Below are 13194 nucleotides of genomic sequence, written 5' to 3' on the forward strand. Positions count from 1 at the left end.
GCCTTCAGAACACACACATCCCCTTGACTCAGACCGGGCATGCTCAACAAATGCTTGGGTTACCTGTCATGAAGGGAGACATAAAAGAAAGCAGCTCCACATAGTCAAGAAGACATTCAGAACCATGGAGAAAGTGACACAGAACAGAGACAGAACTGGGGACTAGAGACGTAGGCAGGAGAAAGGGCAAGATTCTCAGAGCGAGCATGGGAGTGGTGTGAATCCAGGGACAGCGAGCAAGCCATGAATGCACACCAGCTGAGCCAGTAGATTAAAACAAAACAAAACAACAACAACAAAAACCTAAGTAAACAAGGTCCCTGTGATTTGTGTTTTATACAGCTGAACCTCCCCTAGCAGGAGTTGATTTAGCAACCAATTCTGATAAAAAACAAAAACAAACAAACAAACAAACAAACAAAAAACAACCCCGGGTACACGATGAAGAGGAGTGGGATGGAGAAGCAGACACAAGAAGACATTCATCTTCCCAGATTTCTTGGACAAACTTCTTAAGCTCACCGCCTGGGACCAGAGCCAAGTTTCAGCTGCAAGAACTGAGACTGCACAGGCAGGAAAAAGCCCACGAGGGACGGCTGAGAACGAGCCAGATGGCTCTGGTTTGGGCCTGACCACTGGTGAGTAGCTGCCCAGCTTTAGGCAAGAAGAGGCTGCAATACAATTGTGTCCACCGAGTTCCTCCGCCAGAGCCTCCTGCAGTGCAGAATGCAGAAGAGTTACGTCCGTGACGGGATCTGAAGTCAGGGGGTGACTTTTTCTTTCTTTTGGAGCCAAGCATGGTGATACAGACCTATGTATCCCCCTACAACTCCGACACTCCAGAGGCTGAGACGGGAGGATCACAAGTTTTAAGCCAATTTAAGTTAAGTTTGTTTGTTTTAAAACAAAAAAATTCAGGCTTGGGGTACCCACGTGTAGTTCAACCGATTTAAACTTATCCCCGACTAGTTTACAAATAAATGAGACTCGGACTATGTTTATTTGACATATTTTTTATGTTTATGTTTTTATGTTTGGACATTTTTTATGTTTATTGGGGGGGTAATCCCTAATCTACATTTTTAACTGATGGCCTAGCTACCTCCCCAGGTCATACATACCCCAGATACTTCCCGTTTCTCCTGGCCATGTGCTTGTGGTCCCTCTCCCCTCACAGGTGGCTTCCTCCTCTCCTCTCATTCTTCCTCCTCCCTTAGGTCGCTCATTTTTCTCTCTTCTCCACCCCTAACCAGGTAACTCAAAAATCCACCTACTTCTAATCCCTCCAGGAGTTAGCTAGAGCCAACTGTATTTAACCAATAGTTTTAAATCAAGGTTTGTGCAACAAAAGCTTGTAAACTTGAGAATTCACTTAGGTCTAGACCGTCCCTTCTGGTACAGAATTTAGCATTACGACAGATACACATAGTCACAGACCGAACCTCAACAAGCAGAACCAGGACTTAACCTCAACACCCTTGTGGTAGAAAGAGGGAGAACAGAAAATGAAGCCTTATCTTTAAAAACAAAACAAAACACCCCAAAACAAACAAACAAAAAACCCTAAATGCAAACCCCCAAAACAAAAAGACAGAAAATAGAGACCCGTGCCCCTCAACACACAAGAGAAAACAACGTATCTGTGGTGTTGGGATATGACTTTTCTTTTTGGAGAGAGGGTCTTTAGCTCCAGGCTGAGGATGGACTTGAACTCTGACCTTCCCACCTCTAGAATTATACCACACACCTGCCTATGTGATTCTGAGAATCAACCCCCAGGCTTCAAATACCTTAGGCAAGCACTCTACCGACCAAGGTCTTATTCCCAGCCCTTTCATTTTATTTTGTGTGCGTGTGTGAAGACACACATGTACCATGGTGGGTGTCAGAGGACAGCTTGTGTCAGTCAGGTCTCTCCTTCCACTAGTTAGGGAATCAACCTCAGCTTCCTAGGGCAGACTGGGTGATGAAGGCCTTTTACCCTCTAAGCCAGTGGTTCTCAACCTGTGGGTCACGACCCCTGGGATGACAGATGACCTTTTCACAGGTGTCACCCAAGACCATCAGAAAACACAAGTTATTTATATTACATTACAATTCCTAACAGTAGCAAAAATTACAGTTATGAAGTAGCAACGAAAATGATTTTATGGTCCGGGGTGGTCACAACAACTTGAAGAACTGTATTAAGGGATCTCAGCATTAGGAAGATTGAGAACCACTGGTCTAAACCATATTTACCAGCCCTCCAGCTGCTCTGCACCTTTTAAATGAAGATTTACTTATATAATTTTTAGATTTTTTTTTTAAACTTTATTTATTTATTTATTTATTATAAGTACACTGTAGCTGTCTTCAGACACCCCACAAGAGGGCATCAGATCTCATTGCAGATGGTTGTGAGCCACCATGTGGTTGCTGGGATTTGAACTCATGACCTCTGGAAGAACAGTCAGTGCTCTTAACCACTGAGCCATCTCACCAGCCCTAATTTTTAGATTTATGTGTATGAGTGTTTTGCTTGCCTATACGGACCTGCCTCCTATGCAATCACTGGTGCCTGAAGAGGCCAGAAGAGTGTGTTGGATCCGCCGGAACTGGAGTCACAGACGGCTGTGAGCTGCCCATGCGGATACACGAAACAGAACCTGGGTCTTTTGCAAGGACACCAAGTCCTGTTAACTGTTGAGCCATCTCACCAGCCCCTTTTAATGGTATAGTCCAAGCTGGCTCAAACCTTTGATCCTTCCTTCTCATCCTTGTCAGTATTTGGTGACCAGAACTGCTAACATGACAGAATATTTTTTCCTCTTTGGTATCATGTATCCCAGGCTGACCTGGAACTTTCGATGTAGCTAGGGAAAACCTTGAGCTTCTAGTTCTGCCCGCCTTCCCAGTCTTAAAATTACAGGCATGTATCAGCACATTGTTTTATGTGGTGCTGAGGACTGAACCCAGGGGTTCACACACACTGGGTAAGTGCTTTTTTTTTGGGGGGGGGGGGACAGGGTCTTGCTAAGTAGCCCTGGCTAGCTTGCTATTTGTTAAGTAGTCTAGGCCTTGAACTCTCAGCAATCCTTCTGCCTCAGCCTGCCAAGTGCTGTGATTTTGGGTCTGCACCACAACTCCTGCCTCTCAGGTACAGCTTTCAGGCTGGAGCTTTACCTGGCTATGTAAGCTGGACAAAGTGCAACCTTGCTGTCTACTCCTGTACGAGGTAATAGAGAACATCCAGCCACAGAAAGGAGAGTCTGGCGCTGGCCTAGCACTCACCAGGGGTTTAATAATGGCAGCTATCATAACTCTGATCAGCAGTAACGTCTCCTACAAGGAACTTACCAGCCTTACAAAAGAAGTCCAAACAGCCAAGGAAGGACATCTTTATCCACCTGATTTTATTCTTTATTACAATGGGCTAAGCCACCAAACTCATGATCAGAACTTTTTTTTTATTATTATTATTTTCTGAAATGAAACCATTGTACATTGTACAAACAATATCTACTGATGGAATAAATAAGTGAAAAATTATACTGCTGTACAACACACCAAAAAAAAATTTTTTTTTGTAAGAGGAAAAAAAAAATTAGGTAATAGTGAAAAAATGTCTTTATACCTCTAACCAGGTCCTCGGCAATAATTAACATTCCAAACCACGACACCGTCTGACGATGGGCAGTCACCACCCTCTAAGAATCGCTTAAGAGCCTTCCTTCCGGGTTGTGGGTGCAAGTGCAGCACTTTGTGGAATGTGTAGCCGCCATTCCCCCACCTTCAAGTTTTAGGGGAAGTTTGCCCTGGGAGCCCTTTAGCCCATGGGGCCTGATGTCCACGGAGGGCATTTGCTCAGGATCCCCTGCCCTGGCTCGGCCAGATGAAAGGTCTTAGGTTCGGTGGTGGGGATGAGGGCTGGGGCTCGTTCAGGGACAGGGACCATCGGCTCCAGAGAGAGGACCGTGGCGGGGAAGGAAGCACATTGGATTTTGCAGTCTGACCGCTCCTCGTGGAAGGCGTTCCTGGCCAGCGTGGAGCGCAGGGCTGCTGGCTCTTTGCCTGGCGTGGCCGTCCGGGGTGGGGGGCATCCGAACAGTCCCCCATCGACGGCCCGTTCCTACCTTCAGGCACTTCAGAGAAAAACTAACGACAGCCTCGGTACCGTGGACCTCACCGTTGTCTTCATTCTCACCGCATCAACTCCTCCTGACTGTCCAGAGAGGCTGCAGAGGGTAGAAGAGGTACAGGCGGCCCTGGCCGCCCTGCTGGCTCCGTGGATGCCCGTGTTGGGTTCTCCCTCAGCTGTTCACGTTGTAACCTCTTGTTTCCCAGAAGAAGAAATAAATAATCAAATTCATCTTTCACCAAAATGGAGTTTTGCTGGAAAAGAAAAATGTTGCCCTAACTCTAGAATCTGGAGGTAAAGCCGCCTTCTTGACCTTGAGATACATTGGAGGTCGTGCATCTGGTTGCTTCCCGGCCAAGACGCAGAACACAGTTCTTCACAGACCTGACCGCCTGAGGGGCAAAATCGCTAAGTACCAGAAAAAAAAATTTTTTAAGACAGAAACATTTTAGCATTGCTAACTTCAACATTACGATTTTCAAAGTTTTTTTTTTCTTCCCTTATTTCAAGGAGATATTTTTGCATGAGGTATTTAAAATTCAGGAACATTTTGATTCTTCTTGAAGTATAGGAAATAGACAGTTCCCTTAAAACCATAAACAGAAATGGGAGCTGTCCCCCTCAGAAACTCTTAGAAAATGGAGCCTGGCAGACACTTCTCATGGTGGTTTGGAGAAAGATCCACACATCAAAAGGTGGTACCTGAATATGCACCAATTAGCAAAGAAAACAAAACAAGAACAAAAAAAAGACAAAAACCACCCCGGCCCGCCCCAACATACAACTCATAGGGAGTTCGAACTCCAGTGCAGTAAGAAAGCATAGGGGAAGCGTTTAAGGTTGAGGGGTCCAGTAAAGGAATTAAGAGCAAACCAGGCCTCAGAAATCAACAGCTGGGCAGTCCATCCAAGTGGTATCTCCACTGAGTGAGGGAAAGCTGTCTCGGTGCAATCGAGAACAGGGGAAGGGAGCGCCTCGGAGGCTCCTTTCTGGGGGTGTGTGCAAATCTTCCCGGTTCCTCTGTGCCTTGCTTCTGGCCTTTGAGGCCCAACGGTTAAGGTCCGATCTCCAATGGAGACCAACAGCAGGTACTGGGAATGAGGCTCCATCCACCTGTTGCCTCTGAGAGTCAGAACATAGCAGGAGCATCCTGCCTGGGATTCTGAGAGGTGGGGGAAGGGGGGAGGGAATAGGAGACAGGGACAAAGGGCAACAGGTTTCCATGGATTTGAAATCCAAGCAATGTCCTGTGGGAGAGTTCAGCACCAGCTATTCCTGCCGCCTGCTCCCAACCTCCCCAGCCCTGTACTATCCTAAGGAGACAAGCTCAGTCAGTCATTTTGTCTTCGGAGGACCTGGAGAGAGCAGTGCCAGTTGTGGCCAGAGTCCGGGGGGGGGGGGGGACATAGGGTAGAAGTGCCAGAAAAATCTAAAGGCTTTGCATGTCAATCTGGGCTACGGTGGCTTGCAAACCCCTAGCCTCCATGGCTCCAGAAGGTGAGGGCATGTCCTGAACCAAAGAGGCCAGCCCTTGGGAAACGGGGCCGAACTTGTAGCCCCGGGAGCCCTGGAAGTTGGGGCTCAGGGTGTGCCCAAACACTGCTCACCTGAACCAGGAGCCACTGAAAGGTGCCTGATCTCCCGCCGCTCTACCCTGCTTGCTTTGAAGCAGTCTTGGGGCAAGGAGGAGAGAGGCATTGGGGGGAGGGGGGGCAGCAGCCAACCAAAACAAGTGGGCACTTTGCCAGGAGAGATGCAAAAACCAGGAAGCATGCCAGAGGTCACCTCTAGGGTACAAGGCACAAAAAAAGAAAGCAGAAGGAACTGGTTGAAGAGCCAAAAGCCCCTATGGAAAGCAAACTCCTGATTGGTACCACCCTCGAATAGCTTATGTGGTTAAATAGAGAAGTGGGGGGCGGGGAATACAGCAGCAACACAAATGTAATCTTGGCTCCGAGACAGTGTGCAGACACTCCTGAGCTGTTGACCCACCTCCCCGAGGACAGTCACTTGAAGGTTCGAGTGTTTCAGTTTCACAGCAGAGTCCGTCAAGCGTCTGCGAGGTTCCCGTCGCTCTAGGTTTTTTGTTTTTTGTTTTCTTGGATTTGCACTTAGTAAACTTGAAACGTTAGTTCTGCTCACACCCAAGAGGAGTCGCTTGGGCCGCGTTCTAGAATTAAGCCTGCTGATGTACCTGCCATGAAACATGGACCAGAGGGTCCCACTGGGCGTCTACATCTCTTCGGAGTTCTGTTGAGAGGCTTCCAGCTTCATCTTTTTGGACGGTGGCACTCCTTCTAAATCCTTTGGGGAAAGAAGAGAAGTGCTGGGGGTCAGTACAAGCAGGGAGGGTGGTCAGGGCACAGGTTGGCTCCAGAGGGGGAGGGGACAGAGCGGGGTGTGGGGGAAAGAACTGTATAGTTCTGACTGAACCCCCATGAGCAGTATACATGTGTGGTAGGGGATTCCACACATGGAGAACTTTAAATCCCACTGCTTTAGACAGAGCAAAAAACCCACCTGCTCTAACACCACTGTCTCTCTGAACCACAGCCCCCTCCCTGTGCTGTTCCCTCTAGTGTTTGAGCCCCATTGTCTTTGACTCCACACAGGCTGAGCCAAGTTTCCCTGTGACTAGTCTTTCTGACTGTATCCGTGCAGGTACCAGAGCATAAGGCTTAGTTCTGCGACCCACCTCTGAGGTGGCTTCCTCAAAACCCAGAACTATTCAACTTCAGGCTAAGGTACCTGGCTCGGGGCAGATGCCCAGCGTCTGTTGCACGGACACACAGACACTACTCGGAGGAAAGTGGTCATCAAATTCCCAAGAAGTCTACGGTCACCCAAAAGGTTACTCGTTCACCTTCAGTCACTGCTGGTCTCTCAGACCTTGCCTATCACCAAGAGACCAAACTCCAGACAGCTAACCAGTGCTCCCTGGACTTTCCTGTGTCTCTGTGTTACCACAGGCACGAAACACAGCCAGTGCCTGCAAAGCACCCTACAGCCCCCTCTTTCCATCTACCACGCTCCCCACCCCCGTTAGCAAGATCTTCCCGCTGTACCTCTTAAAAGTCTGTCTGAGCTGTCATGACGTGGCCTTGCAGGTGTCATCCAACATCACCTGAGCCTGCTCCTTAAACTGTAAACCACTCACAGAAACAAAGCTTCCAACATTCCAAACAAAGCCCCACTGACTTGAAAACAGAAGCCCTGACCTCTTAGCAACGCTGGAGAGGCTGGGGGACAAGCTCCAGGTCTCCCTCCCCCATCACGTTCTATTTGAGCCTCTTCAAGCCTAGCGCCCGTCTTACACCTAAGTTAACGTCTCTTCATTATGGTTAGCACAGAGCCTGCTAAAGACCTGGTCCTATTCCAGGCAACAGGGATACAGAGCCAGCCAGGCAGATAAGAATGGTCTCTCATTAAGTGTCCCAGGTTGGCTTTGAACTTGCAATTCTACTCCCTCAACTCTCTAAGTAGTTGAGGTTACTGACGTGCACCTCCATATCCAGCTGACTGGAGCTGGATTTGAACCTGGGCTAGATTCTATCATATCTGCCTCCTGCCCCTGGGCCTTGGGTTTGCACCGAACAATCCAAGAACGATGTTGATATCTGGTTATAACACAGAAGGGGGCTGTATCACATGCAAAATTCCAAAGAGTAATCCAGCCTTTGGTTTTCTGGGTCCCAGATGGCATAGGCTTATACTTTGAATGGCTGCTCAGTGGACGAGGAGTGTTCTAACAGTCCAACAGGAAGCAGCAAGACTTTCAACATGCCACGGAGAACCCCAGCCCCGCCCCACTGAGGCCCAGCTGCAGGTACCTGAGAGATGGCCGATGCTTCCGCTGCCAACCCTGACTCTGCAGATGGCTGCCGTTCCGCTTTCTCTGAGCTGTTCACTGAGTTTTCCATCGAAGACTGTGAATTTTGCTCATCAGAAGCATCTGAGCAAGAAGCAAGACAACAGAAGCTGTTTTCAGACACTCGAGAAGCTGAGGCAGATGGGCCAAGTCCTAAAAATACCCAGATCTGGGGAGTTTTATGGCGGGGAGCTTCCAGACCTGGATTCGACTAAAGCTTGGGAAGTTTCTGGTTTATCAACTAGCCGAACAGTTAAGGAACCAGGTCACAAGTGAGCTCAGTGGGTCTCCAATCCTCCTTCCATGCATACCGACTCTGCCTGGAGGAAGAGGGAGGGCTACTTAGCACATGATGCTGCCAGTCTGGCGCCCTCTGCTGGGCCCCACGTGCTACAGCAATCATGGCTGTCACCTGGCTCCAGCAGGGGAGCCATGGCCACAGAGACTTCACTAGGCTGTTGTAGAGAGCTAGCGTTCTCCTAACATCAGAGGCAGCAGGAAACAAGTGTTTCCAAGAGTTACTTATTTTTGGGTCCTCTGCAAGAGCAGCCAACGATCTTAACTGTTGAGAAATCTCTCGTCTCTAATTTAAAAACAAAACACATTTGTTTATTCAGTATATGTGCTTGCATGCCACAGTGCATATATGGAGGTCAGAGGTCAGATGAACTCAGTTCTCTCCTACCATGTGAGTTCTGACAACCGAACTCAAGGTGGCAGGCTTAGTGACAAGTGCCTTTACCTGCTGAGCCATCTTACTGTCCCTGCCGTCTTCTTTTGAGACAGGTCTCAAATATTCTAGGCCAGTCTCAGACTATTGGTAGCTGAGGATAACCTTGAACTTTGGGACCTATGAACTCTACCTCCTGAGTGCTGAGATTCACCGGTGCACATTGCCAAAGCCAGTTTATTTGGTGGTGAGGATCAAACCCAGGGCTTTGGGGATAGCAGCCCTGGGTGAGTACTCTATCAACTGAACTATAACCCTAGCCCAACATTTCTCTTAACAATAAGGATGATTCTAAGGGACTCGAGCAGTGGCAGCTAACCATCAAGGGAAAACAAAAAGCAGAGCTAAACTCAACTGATACTTCACACCTCTAAGATCCACATGCCAGTATTTTAAAGGACTCGGTCCCACTGTCCTAGACTGTTCCCTCATGTGCATACAGATCTTCTCTCTCTCTCTGAATGGTGAGGGCAAATTCTCTATACTCAGGAGCTTACAACCTGGCTGAACAGCATTCTGGGAAGCAATCGTTTATCTGACGATGCAACTAACCACTTGGGTTATTTGTCATGCTTCAGTCTCCCTCTTTCCCAAGCTCACAATTTTTTGGCAAAAGGAAGGTGCAGGTTGGAAGAGGTGAGGGGCGCTTGGAACTCCGTGAGTCACTGGAGTTTATCTAGAGATTCTAGGACACAAGGAAGGAGACACTTCCCACCCTGACTTAGGCTGTTCACACACGGCCCTGATGACAGGTCACCCTGACTTTATTTAAATTTGATTTTTAATCTTGAAGATGTGCCTAAGCAAGCATGGCTTACTTTCTGAGGCAGAGGAATAACAAAGTACAAAATCCAGGCAATAACTAAAAAACACTATGTAAGTACTATGGGCATACAGCCAGCTGCTGTCTAGAGCCTGAGGCGGGCGGGGGTACAGACAGCTACTCGCAGGGCCGGTAGGAGCTCCAAGATGCTCAGTGCTCTGCTACTGGACCCAGACCAGCAGCCCACCTTTACACGGTTGGTCAGAGTTTCTGTGCTGGGCTTTCTTACAATCCATGGGTGGGGCTCCACCTACAACCGGGGATGCAGAGGGAATCAGTTTGGAGACAGATTTAAGTTTAAACATCGCCTTTACCCCCAGTGAATCACCGGACCGGTCTTTTCTGTACAAGATCTCTGCCTCCCCTATAAAAACAAGGTTGCCGACAGCCACCCAACCCTTTCCAGTGGCTGTGAGGGTTACCTGTGCTGGCATGGACAGATCCCAAACTGGCTAGTCATGGAGGCAGAAGTCTGTAAACCTACCATTTGGAAGGCTGAGGCAGGGGGATAGGAAAGAGTTCAAAGCTAATCTGGGTTACATAGTGACAATCTGTCTTAACAACCCCCACCCCCAAACACAAATTAACCCTAGGTGGGAGTAACTGATGGATTATCCAGAACATGAACTCAAATTCTTTTCGTTTCCCCTTGAAAATCTATGTTAATGGCAGTTCCTAAAAAAAAAATTTATATATCTATATAAAAAATAAAATTTTATATTTTAATTATACATATACATATATACATATATACATATACATATACATATATATATATATATATAGAGAGAGAGAGAGACAGAGACAGAGACAGGGTTACTCTGTATAGCCCTAACTCTTCTGGTATTTGCTCTATAGACCAGACTGTCCTTGAACTCAGAGATCCACCTACCTCTGCCTCCCAAGTGCTGGGACTAAAGGTGTGCGCCATCACACCTGTCAAGACCCAGTAATATTACTTTTTGGTCCAGAGACCAGAATTTTGAATACAAATGCCACAGGAGTACTATTTTCAATGGTGAGTTCTTCCGTGGAAACAACCACATAGTATTATAGTAGATACTACCCAATCATAAAAAGGAAGAAAAGAGGGCCAGAGAGATGGCTCAGGGGTGACGGTACTAGTTACAAAAGCCTAAAAACCCAGGTCTGTTCCCTAGAACCCATGTGAAAATCAGGACGGGGTGGCACACATCTGTAATCCCAGCACTTGCAAGACAGGAGGCAAAGACAGGAGACTGGCTCAGAAACTTAAGGGCCAGCTAGCCTGGACAATACAGCACAGCACCGGAAACAAGACAGAACCTGTCTTGACAAGGTGGAAGGCAAGACGTGTGATGTTCTTCATGTGAAATGTCCACAACAGCACACACAGCAGGCTCACACACACACACACACACACACACACAAACACACAGCGCACTGTTATCGTAAGGGAATGCTGAAGGACGTCAGAGAGGGACCGTACAGTATAGGCAGTTTCTTTGAGGACTGAGGAAAATGTTCTGGAACTACACAGAGGTGACAGAATATCCTAGATACCAGAGAACTGTTTTTCACTTAGAAACATTTTTTTCTTTGGGGTCCTGGGAGTTGAGCCCAGGATTTCTCATAGACTACACATGAAATCTACAGCTGAGCTTTGTCCTTTATCACCACCAAAGTGGTTCATTTCCTCCCTCTCCCTCTCTCTCTCTCTCCCCCCCCCCCTTTTGGAGACAGGTTTTGCAATGAAGCTATGAAGCCCAGGCTAGCCTTAAATCTGTGGTCTTTGTACTTCAGCCACCTGAGAACTGGGACTACATATGGGCAACTCCAGGCCTGGGGCATGAATTTCCTGTGGCTAAAAAGGAGATGACACTGGAACTGGGAAATTGCTCAGTGGTTAAAAGCACTGGCTGTTCTTACAGAGGACCTACGTGGGTTTGGTTCCCAGCAGCCACATGGTGGCTCAAAATCATCCAAAATGTCACTTGCAGAGGGTCTAACACCTTCTCCTGACCTTTGAGGGTACCAGACATGTACATGGTGCACATACATACCTAAGGCAAAACACTTATACACACAAAATAAAATGTTTTTAAGAAGGGAAATATTAAAGGGCCAGGCACAATGGCACACTTTTAATTAACTCACAAGGCAGAGGCAGGAGGAGCTCTGAGAGTTTCAGGCCAGTAGGGCTACATAGTAAGTCTCTGCCTTAAAGAAAATGGGGGGGGGGGGGGAAGAGAACAAAGAAAAGTTGGACGTGGAAGCATGTGTTGTAATCACAGCACTTTGGATGTACATGTCAGGAGTTCAAGACCAGCCTTTGTTGCAGTTACATGATACTCTGCTTGCAAAGAGAAAAAGATGGGGGAAAAAACCCACATTAATTTTGTATTCTATTTCATAATCTCTTTGTTTGCTTTAAAAATAGTTAAACTAAAAAGTCTGTCTTACTGGTGTCTGCCTCTGCGGGCAGTTTGTTTTCCACACACACTGGGCACTGCAGATGGGAGGGAGGGAAGGAGGGGGGGAGGGGGGGGAGGGAGGGAGGAAGGGGGGAGGGAGGGAGGCAGGGAGGGAGAGAGGCAGGGTTTACCGCCCTCAAGGCAGTCGGTCACCAGAGATTTGAAGACTCATGATGCCTGTTTGCTGGCAGAGGCATGCCCAGGCTCGAGGCTTCCTTGAGAGCCAGGCCTGAGGGCTCAGGACAGCAGCCTGTTCTCTGAGAGTCCTGGTGCTTCTGGAACTCACCCAGGGGAAATTATTTCCCGGGGCCTAAATTTAGTCCGGGGAGCTTGGACATTATGTCATTCCCTTAGCTCACTCAGCAGTAAACAAGTTCAAAGCAAGGTCAACAGCTGGTGGCGAACTCACCCTGTCTCAGTTTCCCACCTGTGGGGAGAACACACGGGTCCTAGCCCAATGGCCTGGGGTAACTGGAAGAGGACCCCATATGATTGCCATCTGGGCCTATAAAGCTTTTGATGGAGTTGGAGGGTGGGGGTATAAAAGACAGCTGTGATAGAAACAGCATCGCATCCGGAACTCTTACAGCTGAGTTGTAACCAGCCTGTTAGGAGGAAGGGGACCCAGATTCAAATTCATGGGAAATGAGGCCATAGCCAGACAGCAGGAGAGGAATGAAGCCGAGGTGGCTCCAGACATGACCATACTTGCCCCAGTAACCTCAGAATCTCTCACTCACGTGGGGGCGGGGGGTGAGGGGCTCCCCACAGCTCTCTAGCTCCTTCTGTCCACCCCAGAATTCTGCTGAGTGCTCGGCTGGTATCTCCACTTCCTTCATTCCTTGCTACAATTTGACAAGGGAAGCCACTTTTATCCGTCCCGTTTTAGAAACAAGAAAACCGGTAGGTGCAGAGGAGTTATGTTGCCTGTGCAAGGCCACTGAGTGGTGAACAGCAGGTTAGCCGTGACTATGGCCTATCCCAGCCCCTCCACCTTCTGTCTAAAGCATTATCTAACCAACGGGATGGAAGCAAGACTGAGCGTGTCCTGACTGTAAGGGCCCTCGAGCTGAAACACGAGGTCATGGCCACAGATGTAAATGGCAGAGGGCTTTAGCAAAGCCACTAGGGAAATTACAAAGAAGCTCGTGTGTGTGTGTGTGTGTGTGTGTGTGTGTGTGTGTGTGTGTGTGTGTGTGT

At 48.1% G+C, this 13194-nt stretch overlaps 1 protein-coding gene across 1 annotated transcript in view; it reads right to left on the bottom strand.

Moving 5' to 3' along the window:
• Nucleotides 1-3378: 3378 nt before the first annotated feature.
• Nucleotides 3379-13194, bottom strand: part of Bcl7a (BAF chromatin remodeling complex subunit BCL7A) — a 31928-nt gene continuing 22112 nt past the window's right edge. Inside the window, exons 5-6 of the mRNA XM_028766000.1 lie at nucleotides 7951-8072; nucleotides 3379-6424 (exon numbers count right to left, since the gene is read on the bottom strand). Of these exons, the coding sequence (XP_028621833.1) occupies nucleotides 6353-6424; nucleotides 7951-8072 (194 nt within the window). The 3' untranslated portion in view covers nucleotides 3379-6352. The remainder of the gene's footprint in view (nucleotides 6425-7950; nucleotides 8073-13194) is intronic.

This window comes from Grammomys surdaster, unplaced genomic scaffold (genome assembly GCF_004785775.1).
Source record: "Grammomys surdaster isolate TR1022 unplaced genomic scaffold, NIH_TR_1.0 166, whole genome shotgun sequence".
NCBI classification, from domain to species: Eukaryota; Metazoa; Chordata; class Mammalia; order Rodentia; family Muridae; genus Grammomys; species Grammomys surdaster.